Source organism: Panthera onca, chromosome D1, assembly GCF_046562875.1.
Source record: "Panthera onca isolate mPanOnc1 chromosome D1, mPanOnc1 haplotype 2, whole genome shotgun sequence".
Classification (NCBI taxonomy): domain Eukaryota; kingdom Metazoa; phylum Chordata; class Mammalia; order Carnivora; family Felidae; genus Panthera; species Panthera onca.
In genome coordinates this window covers 10,141,231-10,163,761 of record NC_138348.1, presented here as the reverse complement: position 1 = coordinate 10,163,761, position 22,531 = coordinate 10,141,231, and the positions used below count along the sequence as shown (strand labels likewise).

The window sequence follows — 22,531 nt, the reverse complement described above, 5'->3', positions numbered from 1 at the left end:
CCACCTCCCCTGCTCACCACCTAGCGCAGCTCAGTGCCATTTCAGTGCGACCCCTGCCTCGGGGACTGGTCCCCTGCCCCCTCAGTCCCCCCTCGGGCCTCCCCTCTGTGGGGGCCAGGCCTCCTCCCTCTCCGCAGCCCGGCCGAGAGCTCCCCAACGCCGTGGCACCCCCGCCAGGCGGTGTGGCCCGCAGCCTGGCCCGGCGTCCTGCGGTCGGGTGGGGGGACGCGGCCCCAGCCCGGCGCGCCTCAGGCAGGAAGCTGGCAGGGGCCAGGGCCGCCATTCGAACTGGGGCAGATGGTTTTGCCAGGAGGAAGTTGACAGTTCAACTTCAAACACGGATGACGCAGGCCCCACGCTGCCTGCTCCCCTGTCCCACCCCTGCCCGCGCCGGCCCGCCCCACCCCTCCTCCCTGAGAGGGAGACACGGGAACCAGACACCCTGCGCCCACAGGTGCCGAGCTTGGCGAGGCTGAGGCAGGAGGAGGCCGCGCCCATGGGGTCTCAGCAACCACCATTAGCCGCCCTGTACCTGCTGGGGGTGCTGGGTGAGTACCCCGCCTGGGGCATGTACCGGGTACTGGGACTCAGGGGTGCAAGGGAGAAGATGCCAGTTGTTGTTCTGGTCTGACTCAGGCCCACATGGCACCTCTCTGGACCATCAGGGAGGGCTGAGGCTGCGCTGCTGGTCCCCCCCACCCCATCCCTTCACCGCACGTCCCCCGTTCTGCTTCACTCCCGCACCCTTCCAGGTGGGACCCGTGCCCCCATCAGACTCTCAGCCCAGAAATCAAGTCGTCCAGCGCCCGTCTGGCCCCAGCGTCCTCTGCAGCTGGACCGCCACCCCTCCCCCAACCTTGAGTGCCCACCTTTTACCTGGATGCACCAGGGACGGGGACTCACGGCCTCCTGGGCAGTTCTGATGATGCTCCGAGCACAGTGGGCCCAGGCAGGGTGGGGGCCGCCTCTGAGAACACAGCTGGGCGCGTGTCAGACATGCACCCTTAGGTGCCAGTCTCCCTCGCTCTGTCCCAGGGGAGCCCCAGCCAGGCCCACCAGCCAGGGCGTGAGCACGCACTTGGGTCCGCTCTCGGGCCACGGTGAAAGCCCCCCGGGGCCTCTGAGGAGCTGAGGGGTGGGTGAGTCTGGGGCCTCCTGTTTGCTGGGAGGGAGTGGATGGAAGCTGGTAGTCTCCCCATTTATGAAAAGCAGGGGGTAAACTGGACGAGGTCTGCCCCCCTTCTCAAGGGTTTGGGGGTTACCGTGGGGCGAGAGAGATGCTTGCCTACGGGACGGGTGGGAACTGGAGGGGCCTGCGGTTTCCCAGTTTGGAGGGAGAGGACGCGGGGACCATGGCCTGCCTGAGCAGGGAGCCTCAGGCCCTCCCAGACAGGCTGGGGCGTAGCGTTTGAGTATATGTGTGTGAGTAGGTACAAATGTGTGTGTGTGTGTGTGTGTGTGTGTGTGTGTGTGTGTGTCTTCACGGGCCAGACATGGTCTCCAAATGTAGGTTTACCTCCCCCCGCACACGGACGGTGGCCCATGTGCACACACACAGGCTCACATGGCACTTTTTAACATGAAACTGCAAGAGATCCATCCCTTCTGTCCCCAGGGCAGATGTCCCCAGGGAGGTGGGACCCTCCTGAGGAGCTGCTGGGGCTTCCTTGGCCCTGAGGATTCCTAGGATGGACCCCGAGGTCCCTCAGCTGTCCCTGACCTGTGGCCTCTGACCCGACTGGAGCAGGGAGGCTGGCCGGGCTCCCAGCTGGGGCTGGGGGAGGGACCCTGCTCCATGGGTCTCCCATCCGAATGCCATCAAAGGGGCCAGGTCCTGGCAGGATCGAGCAGCTCCCTGAGCCCAGTGGAGCCCAGTGGAGCCCAGAGTCAGGGAGACTTAGAGGCAGCCCCATCACAGGGAGTATGGGAACCATCTGGAACCCCAGGAGCTCATGGTTCCCGGTGTGTGTTTGTGTGAACTGGTGGGTAATAAACATTCCCATCGTTTGGTGGGTCACAGCTTACAAAAGACGCGTAAAGCCGTTTTCTTCTGTAAGCTTCACAACAGCCTATGAGGTAGGCGGGCCCATTGCCCCCATTTTACAGTCAGGAAAACTGAGTTCCGGAAAAGCCGAGAGGCAAGCCTGGGGCACGGCACTAGTGAGCAGCAGAGCCGACCCCGGCCCAGCACTCCTGCTGTCACGGAGGCTCCCTGTCCCCGAAGAGCACAGACACCCCAAAGCCACTCCCACAAGTAGGAAAATGGCGGCAAAACACAACTGCCACCTGCGGATATGAGCACCAAGGGCAGGGGACCCCGAGGGCCAGAGCTGGGGCTGGGGGCAAACAGCACGCATACCCTTTGAGCCATTCCAGGAGGAGACGCCCCACCACCAGACCCCTGGGGGTGCTGCGTCTCCTGGCTGGCCTTCAAGGTTGTGCCAGCAACTTGGGGACCTTTGGGGCATGAAGATGCCCGCGGTACACCTGGGGTGACAGTGACAGCCGCTCCCTCCTGTCGTTGTCCTTAACCCCAAACTGCCTGGGGCTCACCTAGAAGGGGGAGAAGGGCGGAGGCAGCCCTGATGGTCCGGCCCAGCCACCAGCACTGAAGCATGGCAAGGTCATGGGCTCTGCCGTTTGAATTCTGGTCCGCCACTTGCCAGCTGGGCGGCCTCGGACCACTCTGTCAGCTTCAGTTTCCTCCTCTGCAAAATGGGAATAATAAAAGAGCAGGGGTCCCATAGAGACTTATCAGGATTAAACAAATCAATGAACGTAGGGCTTTTGGTAGGAAGGTCGGTTAGAGGGTAGTAGGTGCTCAGCAAACACTGATGGTCGTAGTAATCGTGACCATCATCATCATCAGGGTCGAGTCAGCAGGAAACAAGGTGACGGAGGACCTGGGGAAGCAGAGTCTTGCCAGAAGCTAGCCTGGCCATCGATCTTTCTGTTCCCCAGTCCCTTTGCACAGACTATTCACGCCTTCGTTTCTCCATCTACGAATATTCATGGAGCATCCAGCATGTGTCCAGCTCTGTGTAAACGCATTAGGGACAGCCAGCCCTGGACAAGGGCACCCAAACACTCCCGAGTTCCTAGAGCTCGTGCTAAGTACAACGAAGGAAACAACAACAGCTGAGACTCAGTGGCCAAGCAGATGCAGGAAAGAGCCAGCCGGGCAGAGAAAAGAGGGAAGTGTCCCCAGGGGTTGGCGAGGGCACAGGCAATGGTCAGGACAGGCCCAAGAGGGGCTGGGCATCCATGGGAGAGGAGGGGAGAGGGGCTCTAGCTGCGAGCAGGCTGCCCGGCCCGCGGTTCCACGATGTGGAGGCTGAGGGTCTTGCTGGTTCTGGGAGCAAAGAAAACCGCCAGCTTTTCCCAGGGAATAGAGGGACCTGGGGGCTCAGGGGCTGTCCCTGGCCCTTCCGGTCACTCTGTCCAACACCAACACCTCAGCAGGGTTTTCCCCACAGAGACCGAGGAGGGACCTCAACTCCACCTGATAAAATTGATGGGTCACCTACTCCGTGTGTGCGCACGCATTGTGGGTGCGTGTATGAACCGTGCGAGCGTGCTGTGTGCGTCCTTGTGTGCATATGGGTTGTGTGCACGCGCGCGTGTGTGAAGGCCTGTGGGACTTTGGAGTAACGCGGACTGGAGTTTGATTTCTATCGGGCCACTCACAGATGACAAGAACACGAGAATCTTAGCCTCCTCATCTCAAAATTGGGGGTGACGACCGTGCCCACCTTAAGGGACAATGCAATTGTTAAAGGTGGCTCATCCATTCATTTAGACAGCAAGGCTTTATTGAGCACCTACTATATGCCGGCCACTATTCTAAGTGCTGTGGACACAACTGAACAATCGAGATCCCTCCCCTGGTGGATCCAAGATAGTAGTCGGGGTGTGATGGGAAGACCAGTGATGGCCCGGGTGCTGGGAGGTCATGCGTGGGGTGGGGCTGGGGGATTGAGAGTGCTGCGGGGTCAGGGGGGGGTGTTGTGCTTACCCAGGGAGGGGGCAGTGCATCTCACAAGGAGATAATATTTGGGCAAATGCTTGTAGGAAGTGAGTGTTCACACTGGGTGGGACTGGTGAGGACGATCCAGGCAGACGGGCCTGTGGGCACCCAGCTGGGTGGGGGAGGGGCCGTGCAGGCAGAGTAGAAGGGGAAGTGCGATAAGTGCCCTCGAAAGGAATGGTCCCCCTCACCTTCCCAGGTCCACACACCTTATCCCGAGCCTCGGGCCAGATCATTTGGGAACTCAGAATTTTCCAGATTGCAGGTCATACCGTGTATGTGCTGGGTGCTCGTTGCACGCCTACAAGGTGTCGGGCAACACCCATGTTCCCATTCAGTGAAACACGAATTCACACTAAGAGAGACCCATGAAGGCTGCAAATGCCTTCCCGCCAAATGCACCAGAAAAAGACTTCTGGTTTGGGGTTTTGAGGGATGATGAGAGATGATGGCCCTGAATCGCTTCCTCCCTAGCTACCACCACCACCATCATCATCACATCCGGTTCCCACAGGGACACTGAGACTCCCTTTTCCCTTGGGGTACAGCTGGGACAGGTGCGGTGGGACAGGGAAGGGAATTGGTGGTGGTTGGCAGAGGCTAAAAGGGTCCTGCACCACCGCAGACTCCCATGGAGGTATCTAGAGTGAGCCCTTCCCTCACTGGCCTCAGTTTCCCCTATCTGTACGCCAGAGGTAAGCAGGCTCCCTGTTCTCCCGGTGGCAGATTCCCATAGGGCCTTACCAAGCGAAGATGATGGTATTTCTTGTCCTGACCCCACCATCTGCAAGCTGTGTGCCCTTGGGCAAGTCGCTCGACCTCTCTGAACCTCAGTTTCCCGATCTGAAAAATGAGAACGAGCATGGGCCCGTCCTCACGGGGCTGTGGGTACAAAAAAACTTCGGGATGTGCAAAGCTCTGAACAAAACGGAGGGCTTGTCGCTGTCACCTTGGAGACGCACGTGTGGCATGAAATTCAGGCAAATTCAGTCGGACAGAGCAGGCCACCAGCGAGAGAGCGATCACAGTGTAGACCGTGCCCGTTGTCCTGCCGGCGATCGGCCGGCATCCGCCGGGTGGGACGGCGCAGGCCCCTTGCACGGGATTAGAGGCCCAAATCTGCTGTCTCTTCTGCGGGAAGAGTCCCTCAGGCTTCTTCTCCACGTTCTGCACATAAAAAGACTCCTGATCAAAAACCAACCACTTCGTCTGGTGCTCGAAGGAGAAACGGAATCGGGGGCCTCTGTGATCTCTGTTTCCCTGAAGCCTTGATACAGACTCGGGTTAGACACGGCTCCGCTGATTAGCGTCATTTCAGAAAAGGGGGGCTTCTGACCTTCCAAGTGAGCTTCTCATCAGAGGACAAAAGGAAGAAAAATCCAGAACGCCCCCAGAAGGCAGCCCGACGTGTGGTGTTTGCTGTAAATCGGTGAGACGTGTGTGGACTATTCGAGGGAATCGTTGTTTATGGCAAAATGGAGCCTCGGACCTCCAGGCCCCACGAAGCCCGTCCGCTGGCTGATCCGGGAAACCGGGTGGTGACGGCCCCCTTCAGTGAGGCTGTCGAGAGGAGGTGGGGTCTGCCATGAAGAAAGCTCGCCCTGGGGTCTGCTCGAGGTCAGAGCTCCATCGGCGTTCGCTGTCACTGTGACTGTCCGTGGTGTCCCAGCCCCTCCCTGGGACCCTGCCGCCATGCCTCCACTGCTTTGCCAGCGTATGGTGGCTGCAAAGACAAATGTGCGTGGGTCCCCGCCGGGCCTGTGAGTGAGCCCGGGGCTGGCCAGCCTGGGCCCAGTCCCAGCTCTGCTGAGTACCGCCAAGTGGAACCGCTAACACGGGCCCACGAACGTGCATCTGCGATTCCAACCCCCCCCCCCAAAAAAACGTTTGTAGATTTCTGGAAAACGCCCTTGGGGCAAATCCTGACCTGAACAAATGGGGGGCTATTTATAATCTCGCGCGTCCCACCTAGTGTGAAAATTCATGTGCTTCGCTGCAGAGCCCATCATGTGTTTGAAGCGGGGGCCCTCCAGACACGGGGTGACAGTAGGGTGCCTCGCTCTGCAAATGCGGAGATGAAGAGAGGAGCCAGGAGAGCGAAAACGCGGCCTGTCTCTCTCTCTCTCTCTCTCTGTCTCGGGCTTTCTCAGCCTTGCGCTCTGCCTGGGCTCGGCCACTCCAAGCCCGAAATAGTGGGGATCCGGAGGGAAGGCTGACAGGGGAGGGAAGGGGCCTCTGGAAGATTCTCATTCCTGGCCCCAGCTGCTCGGCCGTAGTTGTGGATGGCGGATTAGGAAATGACACCACGCGTCCATGCCTCGCGTCCCTCATGGTCTCCCGGGGCTCCAGGCTTCAGTTTGCAGATTCTGCAGCCATAGAGCCTTGGGCCTCAGGCTGCAGGCGGGGGGCCGGCTAAGCCGCAGCCCCAGAAGGTCTCAGAGAGAACCTGAGCGCAGTCTGCAGGGTCCCAGGGAAGGAGGTTGTTGGTCGGACCCCTGTGAGAAGCAGCTAAAAGAATGAAAAAAAGTGTCATGGACAATGATAAACCTGAACCTGTCTCTGGACACACAGAATCTCAGCGTCCGCTTCTGCCTGGCCCCCTGCCAGCCACTGATACACCAGGAACTAAAGATTATAGATCAGAGAGGTATGAACCGAGAGGAAGGTGAGGGATCATGGAGTCTAACTTCCTCATTTTACAGTGAGGAAGCCAAGTCCAGAGAGGCTGGCCAAGGTCACAGAGCAAGTTCGTGGACAAGCCTCCCCATGGCACGTTTCACTAACTGAACGGAATTTCAAGTCCATTCCCTCTCATCAGGTTTGCACATCCCGAAGCATGCAGGATGTTGGTGAAACACGGGGCAGGCTGTCACAGCCTTCCCTCTGAAGGGAGGGGAGGCAGCGTGACCCAGCAGTCAAGAGCACAGAGTCTCTGACAGATGGCCTGGCTTGGAGAACCGGCCCCAACGGTCATCAGCGGCTTGGCAAGTTGGCCAATCTTTCTCCATTTCTTCACGCATAAGATGGGGATCAAAACGATAATGCCTACTGCATAGAGCTATGGTGAAGTTTGAGAGAATTAATGTGTACAGATGCCCGGATGAGGGACGAGCCAGGAAATGCTGCCCTACTGAGAACATCAGGCACCCAGAGAGAGACAAAGCCCTGGGCTACCTAGAAACCCTTCCTCCACAGAGCATTTAGGGACTTTACTTGGTTCTCTAGTTTGTTCAGTCTTGCCCAAGAATGTTCTCTAAGCAGGGCCTGGGCCATTCTGTGTGAGATCTGCAAGAATGGTCTGGTCCACCCCCCGCCCGCAGAGGATTCAATGTCTGAGGGTTCCAGCGCCTCGGGGTCAGGGCCTCGGGCACGTTCATCTCCGCATCCCCAAACGCGGCACTTTGGAGACACAACTAGGTGACAGAGAGCATGGGTTCGGAAGGCAAACTCACAGTTTGAATCCAGTCGTTGGCAGTGTCTGCCTGGACAGAGCATTTTCCCCTCTCCCAGTATCTACACCATGATTGGATTCAACTCACATCATGGAGCCGTATGGGAGATTAATAATGATGTCCATAAGGAACCGCCCTGAGTGCTGAGTACACAGTAGGTGCTCAATAATTGCTCGCTTCTATTAATAATGAATGTTGACTGTGGTGACCTTGGGAATGTGACGGTGTCCAGGGGGAGAGAGAAGTGGTGAGTCCCCTTTTCCCTGGCTCTCCAAGCATCCCAGACAGGCAGCCATTCCTCCCCGGGAGGCCCGCCGTCCTCCCCAGTCCTGACCAGCTCCACCAGCGGTGACACCGGCCCTGAGCATCACAGTGCCGTGACGGCTTTATCACAAGGGGTCTTGGTTGCAGGGAGAGGGCTGGCTGGCTGGAGCATGTCTTCCCTTAAAATGCTACCACCGCCTCCAGAACACTCAGGCAAAAACAGGCTTTTTTAAACACACCTGTGTTTCTTTTTCGTATTGACTTATTTTTGAGAAAGAGAGAAAGGATCTGTGGAGAGAGGAGGACAGAGGATCTCAAGCAGGCTCTGCACCGACAAAGCAGTGAGCCCAGACACGGGGCTCAAACTCACAACTGTGAGATCGCGACCTGAGCCTAAGTCAAGAGCCAGACGGTTAACCGACTGAGCCACCCAGGCGCCCAAAACACATTTTTAACACCCGACAGTAATTTCCCCAAAGCAACTTAAACGGAACTATTTGCTCTGTAAAGTAGTGACCCTCGTTCCCAGTCGAGAAAGCAAGTCCGGGAGTCAGGCAGATGGAAATCAAAGCACCTACTTCATGCCTGACAAACCTGAGTGGCAAACCCGGGGGGTGGGCTCTGAGGCCACACGACCGTGCCCCCCGCCCCGTCCCTTGCCGGCCCAAATCAAACCTCCACGGCAGCCACAGATGAACTGGCCACAGGCTGCTCCGTGATCTTCCCACTCTGCAGTCAGAAGGGGCTGGGAGAAGGCCCGACGTCCCAACTGGCCCACGTTACCGTCGAACGTGCCTGGGCAGGAGCCACGCCAGAGGGGAGGTCAGATCCCTAAGACCCGTGTTTGCTGGGACAGTGGCCCTGACCCCTTTGTGCCTTACGTTGAGCCAGCCCCAACCTCTCTGAGCTTCGACTTCCTCCTCTAGGAGCTGGGAGCTGTTAAAAATAAATCGCTGCCATTCCTATCCCGCCATGGGGAGACTAAGAAGTAACAAATGTTGCCCGGGTTGCCCATTCTGGGTCATTTCTCTGGTTCTCTACAACCAGGAAGTTCAAGCTTTTTTTTTTTTTTAATTATTTTTTAACGGCTTTATTTACTTTTGAGAGAGAGAGAGAGAAAGAGCAAGTGCGCGAACGAGCACCAACAGGGGAGGGGCAGAGAGAGAGGGAGAGAGTCCCAAGCAGGCTCCACACTGTCAGCGCAGAGCCCGATGCGGGGCCTGAACCCACGAACTGTGAGACCACGACCTGAGCCGAAACTGAGTCGGACGCTTAGCCGACTGAGCCGCCCAGGCGCCCCTGAATTTCGAACTTTTTTTTTTTTTAGATTGAAAGCAACGCCCGTGACAGTTTTACGTTGCAGCCGAATGCACTAAGAAGTGATCCCTATCTTCACAGCCGTTCTCTGTTCTAGTTCATTTCAGTTTGTCAAGATTTGATGGTTGCTATTACTAAATAATTTTTAAGAGATTAATGGTTGTAAGCCTGCACGTCGCTACAAGGGGATAGCCCGCGGAAACGTTGGGAGGCAATGGAAATATTACCTTGACCAAGAGGGTGATCAGACGGATCTATGTATGTGTTAACATTTATAGATCTGTGCGCTAAAGGCAAATCAATGTTACTGACGTTCGTTTTAAAAGAAAAGTTTAAAAACAGGAAAAAAAATTGACCGTTGCAACCCACGAAATTGGTTTTACGACCCTCCTAGGGGTTCTGACGTGTAGTATGAAACTCCCTGCCTCTGGACCCCATATTGGGGGGCGCAGAAGAGGCCACTGCTCAGGCTGTGTGCTCAGGGTGTAAGGGGGGGGTTGGCAGGAAGGAGGTTCCACTTCCTGATCTTCCTCTCTCCTTTCTGCAGTCACTTCCTGCCTGGGAGGGCCCAACTTGGAGAACTCAGGTAAGGAAGGGCCATACAGAGGCCTGGAGCAGGGGGTGACGGGGGGTGGGGCGGGACTGTGATTCCATCAGGCTGTAGGGGGACCTGCCAGGGTGAACCCCACCCCACAGAGGGAGCGAGCCCCAACACACACACACACACACACACACACACACACACTTAGATGCCCATGTGCGGACGGATGCCCTCGATGGCCGTAAGGCACCATACAAAATGCCAGTCCTCATGATAATTATCATTATAACCCACTCACCATACAGAGAAAACATACTGGCCCATAAATGCACCCTGCAGAGTCCTGTTTCCTTCTCAGTCCTGCCGGATCTCCCTGGTCAAGTGTATTTGCAGCCGAGGCCGCACAGAAAGGCGGCACAAGATTGTAAAGTAGATCGAATGCCCTGCCTTCGAGGTTGGACTTTAAGAGGCTAGTGTATCCCAAACAAGGTTCCATGGAACATGTTGGATAAAAGGTAGGCAACATCATGTCACTCACTGGAGACTGAACCAGTGTGCCGGCTAGGAAAGCCCCTGAGAAGTCCTGCAGGGAAGAAACCTGTTAAATGTTTTTGTTTTTGTTTTTTAACTCAGCAGTTCTCAGATTCACTTCACCCCAGACCTCACGTTTTCACATCTCCTAAGATAACATCATGCTGAATGTATTTTGGGATAAACGTGGCTAGAGTCTCACGAAGCCATGTGCAACCAGAAGGGGCCGCAGGGGCCTTGGCGGGCCTACAGAGGCATCCTAGCTGTGAGTTCTGGCAAGTGGCTTGTCCTCTATAAGCCCCAATTTCCCCACTTATAAAATGGGGAGAAAAATCTGTTCCCTGGTGGGGATTCAGTTAGTCTGCTCGCTGGAGGGAAAGCTTCAGAATATCTTGCCAATGTCAGGTGTTGGAACAAGTCCCCTTCGTCTCTAACTAGTCTAGTGACCTTGGCAAGCCCTAGCGAGCCCCGTGCTTCTGCTCCCCAAGCCTAGAAGAAAAAGGCAGCCTGATCATAAGTTTCCAACCAGGGAAAATCTCTACCTCCCAATCACTTGGAAAAATCTTTTTACATTAAAAAAAAAAAAAAAAAAAAAAGTCTTGAATAGGGTAATACAGTTGCCTGGCTTAAAACTTTAAAAATATAAAAAGACCTACAGTGAAGAATCTCATTTCCATTTCTGTTTCCCATCTGCCCAGTCCTTCCCTCACCCTAACACCCCAGGTGACGGCCACATGGATTCCTTTCTTGTCTCCCTTTTCAGAATCTACGCAGAAGCAAATATATACCCTTATTCTCCCTCTCACGGAGCTTTATAAAATCACACCCTCCGTGTTCCTACCTATCATCCAACGATTCCACTCCTAGGTATTCACCCAAGAGAAACGGAACACGTGCCCCTACAGACAGACATCCGTTCAGGAATGTTCCGTGCGGCTTTGTTCACCGCAACCAAATGGCAGCTCGATGCACAGACAGTGGCCTGGCCACGCAGTGAGACACTATTCCACAATAGAAAGGAAGGTGAGACATGTCAGGATGCAGAGAAACCGCAAACACGGAGAGAAAGAAGCCAGACAAAAAACACAGAACGGCAAAAGCAAAAACACACGGTAACGAGTCCACTTACATAACGTCTGAGAAGAGGCAAAACTCCTCTTTCGCGACAGAAAGCAGATCGGTGGTCGCCTGAGGCGGGATTCAGGGCAACTGACTGCCCAAGGGACACCAGGGAACTTTCCGGGTGACGGAGACGGGCTGCAACTCGAGCGTGGTGGTGCTTACACGTGGCTGTACCTCTGTCAAATTCCATTGAGCAAGTGCCCTTAAAATGAGTGCGTTTCACTGTGTATAAGTCGTGTTCACAAAGTTGATTTAAAAGTTAGAAAAATCCAAACGGGTGCCAGGCCCTATTTCTATGGAAACAGAATTTGCAGGAGTGGGGCGATCCCGCTGGAGAACGGGGGCTGAGAACCTGCCATTCCGAGCTCCCGTCGGCTCCGAGGTCTCGAGCCCCTTCCTCTGGGGTCCGGTTTCGGGGGACCGCCCCAGTGTGTGGGAAGTCCCCGCAGCGCCCCAGAGCTCCCAGGATCGAGGCAGGCAGCCGGGGGCAGGGGGTTGGTCAGAAGACAGCCTGGCTGGGCATGGGAACCCGGTGGAGTGAAGGCCGTGAGGGGTCCCCCACGGAGGGCCCTTCCCATCCTGACCCACCCGCATACACCTCTTTGACCCCCAGGGTTCCAGGTGAGACTGACAAGCTCCAACTCGCACTGCCAGGGCCAGCTGGAGGTCTCCTTCAAGAAGAACGAACCGTGGCACACGGTGTCTAGCCGGAGCTGGGGGAAGAACCCGAACCACTGGGAGGACCCCAAGCAGGCCTCGAATCTCTGCCGCCAGCTGTCCTGCGGGAAGGCCGTGGCCTTTGCCCACTTCCCTGACTTCAACAGTCCCAAGAACCAGATCACCTGCCACGGACTCGTGGGGTCCTTCTCCAACTGCAGCTTCAGCAACGCAAACCAGAGGGACCCTCTGGGCCTGATCTGCCTGGGTGGGTAACTAGCCGGCCACACAGTGTGCTCGGCCTGCGTACCAGCCCCGAGGAGGCTGCCCCGGGGCCTGGGATCTGGGGCCTGAGCAGGCAGGTGGAAGGGAGCTCCTGATTGACAGCAACCTCCCCCGCCAAAGAAACACACACCATTGGGGAACTGGAGGGGGAGGGCTTGGGGGAGGGAGCACCTGTCTGGTGGGAGGGAAGAGGCCCAAAAGCGGATTCTGCCAATTGCTAACATTAAGGTCTCCTCTTAACCTTCATTGTACCCACCGCGAAATGGGCTGGTGCTGCCCGCCCCACAGGAGGCCTAGAGACAACGTGTGGGGCAAGTGGGCTTCACGTGGCCAGTGGCACTTAAATCCTGACTTTCAGGTCTTTCTCAAAACTGCCAGGGGCTCCCAGCGCTCCCCATTGATCCCACATTCTCTCCCTGAAACCTCCAGTCCTCCCTCCCCAGGGCTCTTGTCCCTCCTTCACCAGAGTGTTTTTTATTGCAGAGCCGCCCAGGACAGCACCTCCTCCCACGACCCCCCCACCCACAACCACTCCACAGCCCACAGGTAAGAGGATTCCGAGGTCCCTGGGGGCAGGGTGCTGTATTTAGCCAATGAAAACATAGGATGCCCAGTTGCCTTTGAGTTTCAGACGAACGTGGAAAGGCTTCGTGTTTGTCCCGTGCAATATGGGGCCTCACCACCTCCCACGGCTGTCGGCCAGTCTTCCATTTGTCCCTGTGTTAGAGCCAAAGGGCCGGGAGCAAGGAAGCCCCCACTGCCAGCCCCGCCGAGCTCAGGCCTGCTGCCCTCTGTCTCCCCCCGCAGCCCCTCCCAGGCTGCAGCTGGTGGCAGGGCCCGGGGGCCTGCGGTGTGCCGGCGTCGTGGAGTTCTACTGGGGCAGCCGGGGTGGTGCCATCAGCTACGAGGCGCAGGACAAGACCCAGGACCTGGAGAACCGTATCTGTGAGGCCCTCCAGTGCGGCTCCTTCCTGAAGCATCTGCCAGAGGAGGACGCCGCCAGGGCCCAAGACCCAGAGGAGAGCAGGCCCTTGCCAATTCAATGGAAGATCCAGAACACGAGCTGTGCCTCCCTGGAGCAGTGCTTCAGTAAAGTCCAGCCCCGTGAGGGCGGCCAAGCTCTGGCCATCGTCTGTTCTGGTGAGTGAGGCCCGGTGAGGACCGGACGGGGCGCCCCCAGACGGTCAGTCAACGCCTGTGTCTGGAAACCCCTGCATGTAGCAAAGGGCACTGGGCACTATGAACGGGAGGGCAACCAGAAGCCTGGGTATCCGACGTGGCTGAGGGGAGGAGGCCAAAGAGGGAGGCCTAGGGGACCCCAAAACCAGGACCGCAGGTCAGATTGAGAATAATCCTAGCACGCCTTGGGAAGCGGTGGGTTCCCATCCCCGGAGGGTTCTAGTGGAGTCCAGACTGTAAGAAGTCATACCTCCCCGGGACTCACATGGGGCCAGGGACGCTCCCAGGACATTCGTTCATTTTCACAACAACCCAAGGAAGTGGCTGCTGTTATGCCCACATTACAGATGAGGAAGCTGAGGCTCAGAGAAGTTAAATGTCTTGCCCAGCATCCCAGAGCACTAGCTGGGATTTCTACTCCAGCGGTGTCACTCCAGGCCCCCACCTGTCTCAGCCTTGGCTGCCTAAAGTGTGGTCCTGGACTGACCCGGATCTGCATTCCAGCAGGGTCCTGGGCGGGGCGGGAGGTGCATGCATGAATCTAGGAAGCTTTGCCCCGGACCACTGGGCTATCCCATTAGCAGACCTGCTCCCACCCCCACTCCTCCCCTCCCCATCCGCCAACCTCCCCACCCCCAGCCCAGGTGGATACTTATGGTGAATGAGTGAAAACACTGCCCCTCCAGGTAGAAGCAGCCCCCTCCACGCCCCCCACCCCCACCCCAGGCCCAGGGTTTCCTGGCCTGATGAGGGAAAAAAAACGTTCTGGCTCTCAGCCCCACCCACCCCTGCCCTCCAGCAGGCTACAGCCTGCAAAACAGACCCAGAGGCCTTGCCTTTGAATGGCTTTTCTAAATAGAACACTTACTAGGGCCTTGAAGACGGATGTTGCTATGGAAACTGGCCAAGCCGGTGAGATCACAAGTCACTCTACCCTGAGCCTCCGCTCAGGGGGGGCCTCAGCTGAGGACCCCAGCCGTGGACCCCAGGCCCCACCCTGACAAGCAGAAATGGATTTGGTGTCTCTCTCTGAAAGGACCAGGCCCTTTCATGAAAGCCCACCCCTCGAGGCTGGGCAGAGGATTCCTGGGTTCTGTCCCATCCCGGGCCTCAGTTTCTCCTTTCGGGAAAAGCACTCCCACCCGGCCCCCTCCCCCAAGGAGCAGCAGGAAAATGAGAATGGTTCCCAGAGGGAAGTGGACCCAGGAGGAGCCTGTTTCTCGCTGCTCCTCTCTTACCTCCACCTGCTCGGGCGCCGACTCCCTCCCGCGGTTGCCGGGGGCGTCTCCCCTACGCCAGATTCTCCCCTGAAAGCGCCGGTGCCCGCAGGCCTCCAGATAGCTACCGGCCGCTGCCCAGAGGTGCCAGGGAAAGAGCTTGATGGGGGAAATGCCAGAAGATGCAAGAAGGAGCGAAGGACAGGAAGAAAGGTGCTCCCAGCCGCCCATGAGCTGGGCTCTGCCGGGGCCCCCTCTTGGCCTGCGACCTGGGGCCCCCGTGGCGGGGTGTGTAGGCCAGGGGCCAAGGGAGCTCCCTCCAAACCTCCCACCTGACCTCCATTGCGTCCCCTCTCCAGATTTCCAGCCCAAGGTGCAGAGCCGCCTGGTGGGACGCCGCAGCCTGTGTGAGGGGTCCGTGGAGGTGCGCCAGGGCAAGCAGTGGGAAGTCCTGTGCGACAGCCCCCGGCCCAAGGGCACGGCGCGGTGGGAGGAGGTGTGCCAGGAGCTGCAGTGCGGCAGCGTCGACTCCTACCGGGTGCTGGATGCCATCGAGACCTCCCATGGGCTCTTCTGTCCCCAGGAGAAGCTGTCCCAGTGCTATCAGCTTCAAGAGAAAAAAGCCTACTGTAGGAGGGTGTTTGTCACATGTGAGTTGGCCACAGCCCACGGTGGGTTTTCTCTCTAGAACCTAGTCAGTGAGCATGTTGCTGAAGGACAGGATCCAGGAGCCCCGGAGCCCTAGAAAAGGATGGAGAGGTGGCAAATGGGGGAGAAGGGGCGACTGTGCTCAGCAGTGAACATGAACGGCACATAGGAGACTGACCACAATGAACTAGGGAATTTTCATCCTATCTTCTACTCTTCCAGGATGGAAGATAGAAAAGCAAGAGAGAAATGGTAATAGAATAATGCGTGAAAGGGAGGGATGGACGGATGGATGGATGGATGGATGGATGGCAATTAGAATATGATGGCAAGGTGATCACTTATAAGCAATGGGCAAGGGTAGGAAGTTAAATAGTTGATAACAAGAGTGGCAAATGATAGCTGGATGATGAATTGCTGGATGACAGATGGGGGACAGATGAATGGGTAACAGAGAATTCGAGAAAGTGGGGAGAGGAGGAGGAGGAGATAACTGCCTTCCGGACAAGCTGGTGAATTACTGCAAGGAGCAAGAGGGAAGGGCAGGGGTACAGATGGGGCGGGGGAGCCAACTGGCCAATAGCTTCTCTCTGAGCCTACAGTTCCGATACCCCGGGCAGGACCGCCCTGACGTCTCTGTCTCCCCCAGGCCATGACCCAAACCCAGCAGGCCCGGGCGCAGGCACCGTGATGAGCATCATCCTGGGCCTTGTGCTCCTGGCCGTGCTGCTGGTCGTGTGCGGCCCTCATGCCTACCGAAAACTGGTGAAGAAATGTAGGTGCGGGCGCCCCAAACGCCCTCCCTTTCAAGCCCCTTTAAGAGGAGCCGGGTGGGCGGGAGGGCACCTCTGCTTCGCCACCCAGCCCCGCCCAGCCCCACCCCTCTCCTGCCCATAGGAACAGAAAGAGAAAGTCAGGAACATGGTAAGAAGTGCCGATTGGCGCACACCGGGGGAGGGCGTGGCCATTCTTCAGACTGGGGCACGCCCCCAGCCTCCGGGGATACGTCCCAGGCCTGGCTCCACCCCCTAGCGGCCACAGGATGCTGATTGTGCCGCTTCCTCTCTGAGCCTCAGTTTGTTCATCCATCTAATGGGCGATTGTCGTGAATATAGGGGGCTGTTATCCTAGCCTTGCAGAACTCTGGAGAAAATTCTTCAGGGACAGGAAGCGAGATTAGAGAGGCTGAAAAGAGAAGGCCTGGAGGGGTACAGTGTTGGCCAGGTCCCCAGCGCCCTCCTAGGTTCTGGTTCTAAAGCCCTGTGGTTGTTTCTCTTGGAGAAGCAGCCCCTAGACCAGCTCCTTCGGCATGAGATTGGTCCAGGTACCGTCCTGAGCAAGTCAGAAAACTGAGACCCTGAAAGACTTCAGGGGGCAAAGTTCAGCAGTCCTGCCTTCAGCTGCACCTGCCTCCCTTCTCCAGTCCCTCACCCCCTACTCCCCCCCATCCTTCCCTCCCACGATCCCTGCCCAGCCCTTGTCCTCACGTGCCTTTCCTGTCGCCCAGTCCGCCAGAAGAAGCAGCGCCAGTGGATTGGCCCGACAGGAATGAACCAGAACAGTAAGTGTCCCCAGAGGCAAAGTCCTCCCTCAGCCCCAGCCAGTGTCCACAGGGGTCACGGCTCACTGCTGACCACAGATGGAGGAGCCAGCAGCTACTTGAGGCCTCTGACCTCCACCGTGCTCACCTAAGGTGGGGCTGTGGTCACCAGGTGTCCTCAGGTGGGACTGTGGTCAACAGGTGTGAACAGGTGGTGCTCCGAAAGGAGGACTCCATGATCACATAGGTTTAGACGTGGAGGAGTTAAGCAAAATTAGAGTTGGTTCTTTATTTCAGGACTTATCAGAACCTTAACGGGCATTTCTGCAAGAAAGGTTGGCCAAGCTAGCTTTATCACGGAACAACTTTAAAAGGCCAGTGTTAAAACATTTTGAAGCAACTAGCCCGTCCTCTACCCTCGTTCTTCATCCTCTCTCCTAGACCGCCCTAACGGATGGAATTATGGCCCCCTCCCATTTTCCACGCCACGTTCTTCCTTCCCTTTTGCAAGTCAAGGGTCAGATCCTTCAAGAAGGCTCCGTGTTGTGGAGGGTTTTTGTCCTGTTCTGTTTTGTTTTACAAGACAAAGCCCTCAGTTCCAGGAGAGGAGGGACTGCATCTGCCCCTATCACTTGTGTTCCAATTCCCTGCTTAATACATGTTTGATGAATCACTAACTGACCAGCTGAAGGCCCATCCCGCCAATCAGATTGCTGGTCAACCCCCAGCTGCTCTAAAAGTCTGACCCCTGCAAGCGTGAGCCTGCCCTGGAAGAAAGGAGTAGAGGGATGCATCCCAGGAGTTGTGGGTGCCATGGAAATTCTGGGCACCTGTGGGGAAGGAGGAAGAGGACAGAGCAGCCAGGCTAATGACACCATCTCCTGCACCTGTTCAGTGTCTTTCCATCGCAACCACACGGCCACCGTCCGGTCCCAGGTTGAGAACCCCACAGTGTCACACGTGGAGAATGAATACAGTCACCCTCCTAGGAACTCCCACATCTCTGCTTGCCCAGGTGAGCAGCGGCCGATGCTTCCGGGGATGAAGGCAGGTGGGAGCACAGGTCACGCGATGGCCCAGAGAAGCGATGCCCCCGGGGACGGGAGGTGGGGGGCGCTCTGATTGCCCTTTGACAGCGGTCACAGCAGGGTACGGAAGGGATACGGCCTTAACAGGCCTGAGCTGTCCCCCCGGAGACCATGAGCCACTCAACTAGAGAGAAGAAGAAGCTGGAGATGCCATTAACCGCGGCACCGCTGTGACCTAACAGGCCTGTTTCTCTGCGGGGCCTTGAGGGCCGGATGGTAAACGAGGCCCCTCGGATTCCTTGGAGGCAGAACAGAGCTATCTGCGGCCTGCAGGAGCCCTGTATCGAATGCTCCCTGACTGGCACTAACAATTAAGCCCCAGGGAGCCTGGAGTTCAGTATCATTAGTGAATGCTGGCTGATTTGATCAAAACAGATCCGGGACTGTCCAGCCACCAGCTCATAGAGCCCCTGTGATCTTCAAACCCCCACGGGCTTCTGGGCTTTCTCTCTTTCTCTCTGTGGCCTGGGGGGATAGAGCCTGCTGCAAATGGCCTCTGTTCTTTCTGCAGCTCTGGAAGGGGCCTTGCATCGTGTTTCCACCCAGCCCGATAACTCCTCCGACAGTGACTACGATTTGCACGGGGCTCAGAGGCTGTGAAAGGTGAGCCCGGCTCCCCGGCCCTCCGTTCCTCCCCTCCTGCCCACCCTGCCCGTCCAGAGCGGGGGACTCGGCACATCTTGACTCCTGTGGAGAGAGAGGATAACGCTAACAATTTAGGGGATGGGCGCTGATTTGGCAATTATGGCAGAAGGATCGTCGACCTTAACACCTCCTCCTAAAGTCCATCTGAGAAGGCCACCCAAAGGAGCCCCTGTGAACTTCCTGATGGACCTACACCCCTCTGTCCCTGACATCAGATCGGGGGCTTGGGGCCTGTCCCCCCACCTCCCTGAACCATCTCCAGGGTGTGAGGTTTCCTTCCCTTCTCACCCCACAGAACCAGCACCAGGCACAGCACGGCAAGAGCCCGACCTTTTTCCGGAACACTCTGCATTCGCCCCTTGGAAATTATTTCTGCCCCAAACCAGGAAATGGACCGAGGCAAGGGTGCCTTCAGACATGTCCTACGTCCCTGCCGCCGAATGCCGCGGGAGCCTGGCCCAGTGAGGACCCCCCAAACAGCTCGGCTGCGCCTCTGAGTGCGGGGGCCGTGAAAGGCAGAGCCCAGAGACAGACACGCGGGGAGCAGCACCGAGAGGAATCAGTTCTGTCCTCAGACTCTGCCCCCAGTGAGGACAAACAAGGAAGAGCCTCTCTGCCGTGGGGGTGGGGGCTCAGTTCTCCAGTGGATGTTTAATATGTTCTTTGTAAATAACAGCTTTTCTACTTCCTGAGAACTAGGGGGCCTCACATCCTCTGTCCAGGGTCCGGCCCCCGGACCCCTCTGGGGACATCGGTGTGGCTGTTGTGGTCAGAGGACTTCACACCCTGAACAAAGCCACTGTGTGGCCCGCAACTGCCACCTGCCTCGGAGCCCATCGCTACCCTCCCTCTGCGGCCACCCTTCGCCCCCCCTTCGCCCCCCACCCCCGCTCCAAGACGTCTTCTCTAACAGAGAACACTAGATCTCTGGGGCCGCTGGCTGCCAAGCCCGAAGTGCCACCTCACTGCCTGGCACAAAGGGGGCACCTAGGAAATCCCTAGACGATTTGGGGTTTTATTTCCAACAGCAGTTTAAAGTTCAAAGCTGTAGTGGTTTCAGCCAATCACAGTTAACTTCTTTTTTTTTTTTAATCTTTTATGTATTTATTTTTTAATGTTTATTTTTGAGAGAGAGAGAGAGAGAGAGAGACAGAATCCAAAGCAGGCTCCAGGCTCTGAGCTGTCAGCACAGAGCCTGACGCGGGGCCTGAACCCACAAACTGCTAGGTCATAAACTGAGCCGAAGTCAGATGCTTAACCAACTGAGCCACCCAGACGCCCTAACTTCTTTTTTTAAGTGTATTTATTTGAGAGAGAGAGAGAGAGAGAGAGAGAGATCATGCTTGCACACGCACACGTGCATGCATTACCCTGCAGTGAGTGCCTGGGTTTCCTTAGCAAAAGGAAGGAAGGATGAGCGAGAGTGGGGGCATCTCACTGGGAACTTGAAGATCCAGTAAAGGCAGAGGCCACGTGGGGCCCCGCTAAGCCCTTGGGCACCGGTCCCCTAAGAAGGCATCTTGGATCTGGGACCTTCCTCCACGCGATCTGTCACTGTATTCACTGGGTGCAAAAGCTCTTTACGGCCCAAGCTGCAGATGCCAACTCTGAAAAGGCGACAGGAAGTTACTAGAAGGATATGGGGGAGGGGCGCCCACAGAATCAGGGGAGCCAGGGGTACTGGCCTTCCAGAAGAATCTAGTCAGCGCCCTGCCAACACCTTCCACCCAGGCCTCCTGTCCTCCCCTGCCCAGGGCCCAGAGTCCTGTGAGAGCCCAGTGGCCAAGCCCAGCTCTCTGATCTGCCCCCAAACACGCTGGGGATCCAGAACCAGGGGCACGCAGTCACCTTCCTACACTTGGCAGGTGGGGGAGGGGTTCCTCAAAAGGGACCGGAGAGCCTTCTTCGGGAGGGCTGTCGGGCAGCAAGAATTCCTGTCTCTTCAGAGGTCCTTCGAGCTGGACTCGGAACCAAATTGACATGAGCCCGATCAACGGGAGAAAACCAAACGTAATCGGCATCCATACGGAGCATCCACACAGACATGGAAATCCCAAACGTGGACCACATGAGGTCTCTGTGTCATTCTGAACTCAGGAGAAGGGGTAGGGCTCTAGGACTTCAAGGGAAGGAACGCACTGCACTTCGCGGGGCGATAAAAAGAGCAGATGTTTGGGAATCGGGTGTTTGCCCCGCCGTACAGATGGGTCGCTCAGATAACATTTATCTCTGGCAAGAGCACTTATTCTGGAAAGACCTCCAATTTAGATTCTTCCATGTAGTAAAGGGAGGGGCAAAAGCTTCTCTGGAGCCCTCAGAGTCTGATGGCCTTCAGCTCAAAATAGCCCGTGAGCCAAAGTGGCCCGTCTTGGGGCAGCCCGCCCCCAGTCCCTCCAGGGCGGAGGCTGCACCCCCAGTCCCTCCAGGGCGACCAGCACCTTTCGTGATAAAAGCTCTTTACTCTCTAGCTTGGCCACCTTGCACGGCCTCAACACAACCATGGCCTGCTTAAAACCCACCCAACCCCCCCTCCTCCCCCCCCCCCCCCACCAAAGGAGCTGCGCTGAAGTATAAAAATCTTTTTAGAAACCTCGTTTTCCAAGTGGTGGCAGGCTTGGGTGGTGCACTCCAAAAAAAGATCTACCTGTTCGGTTGGACCGTCGAATAGGAACGCTCTCGGCCTCGGAGACGCCCCCAGGGGGGTGTGAGTGTGCAACCCGGCTCAAGCACACCCTCCTCGAGCGGAGTCCGGGAGACTGAGGCCCCAGAGGAAAGCTCACCGTGAGTAACCAGGAACAAGTCTAGCTTTGAGGTTGTCGTGCCTCTAGATCTGGGAGTACAGAACAGGACTAACGTGATGGCCGAGAGGAGGTTTCGAGCGGCCTGGCCCCAGCTAACTCAGCGAAGGGCGCTGCTCACTGAAGCCAGGAATCGCTTTGAGGCTCTAAATTTGACACTCAGGGTGTGTCCTTGGGCAGCTGGCTCTGCGGCCAGGGGAGGCCCACTGCGGTGGGTGGGCAGGGAAGGCGCCTGGTGATTTCACACGGCAGATGCAGGGCTGGGAGAGGCGTGGCGAGCGTCTGCGAGATCTAAGGTGTGGAGGGCCTGCGGGGAAGGCAGGGCCAGGAGCAGCAGGGGCACCCGTGCCCCCGGATGACCAGCTGAAGCATCTCTCCATCAAGCCCTTCCTCAGAAAATGGTGCCGCCACCCTGCCGCGACTCTGGGACCAAGGCCAAGCCAGGGACCAGATTGTGCTGCCAGAGTGAGATTTTTGGCCTCTTCCTACAAAGCCAAGTTGTCTTCTAGCCCTCCCTGGTGTCCTGTGTCCCTAGTCCTGGACATCTGCAAGGCAGGGCCAAAGTTCAGGAGGTGGGGGGGGGGCGGGGGAGGCCCTAAAACTTTGAGGCCCAGGGATTCTCAACGTGGGCTTAGATCCCCCGAGCTTTTTTCAGGAGTGTGACTCTGGAAGGCAGCCGGCTTTGGACACCACAAAGGCATCGCACAGTGGAGGAGCCCCTGCAGGCAGTCAGGCAGCCGGGAGCGGGTCCTGCCCCCGCGCCCCCGGGCTAGGCGACCTGGTCCCCGGCCCACCCATCATGCAGTCTCCCTCCCCTGCTTCAGATCTGGGGCTCCAAGCACTGTTGAAAGGACCCAACGAGCTCATGCAGGTCACTTGGCCCTGCTGAATATCCAATGTTGGCGATCCACAGCATCCCTGCATGGTGTCCACAGGCAGCCCGTCCTTGTCACTTTGCAGGGAAGGAAAAGCAGAAGGGCTGACTTGAGGGCCCATTGGAAGCCTGGTCTCCTGACTCCCCCGGAGCCGCCCTCCCAACCCACGTGATAAAAAGCCCGCTGAGCTCACGGTGGAGAGGGAGCAGGCTGGGCGGTGGCGGTGGCTGAAGACCACTCGGTACGCAGCCAGCTTCGTGCCCCACCGTCCCTCTATCCATTTAGAACCTGGAAGGGAAGACGTGGCCCGCCCGGGGGTCTTGGCCAGGCCGACAGCAGGCAGGC

General features: G+C 57.3%; 1 protein-coding gene across 1 annotated transcript; it reads left to right on the top strand.

The window, feature by feature from the left end:
- The first annotated feature begins 321 nt into the window (after positions 1 to 321).
- On the top strand, positions 322 to 19,560 carry CD5 (CD5 molecule). The gene is made up of 11 exons (XM_060606847.3): positions 322 to 548; positions 9,608 to 9,646; positions 11,868 to 12,179; positions 12,680 to 12,742; positions 13,004 to 13,336; positions 14,952 to 15,242; positions 15,890 to 16,015; positions 16,748 to 16,801; positions 17,676 to 17,795; positions 18,380 to 18,471; positions 18,809 to 19,560. Exons 1-10 carry the CDS (start codon positions 497 to 499, stop codon positions 18,466 to 18,468), a joined length of 1,479 nt encoding a protein of 492 aa, XP_060462830.3. The 5' UTR covers positions 322 to 496; the 3' UTR covers positions 18,469 to 18,471; positions 18,809 to 19,560.
- The last annotated feature ends 2,971 nt before the right edge of the window (positions 19,561 to 22,531 follow it).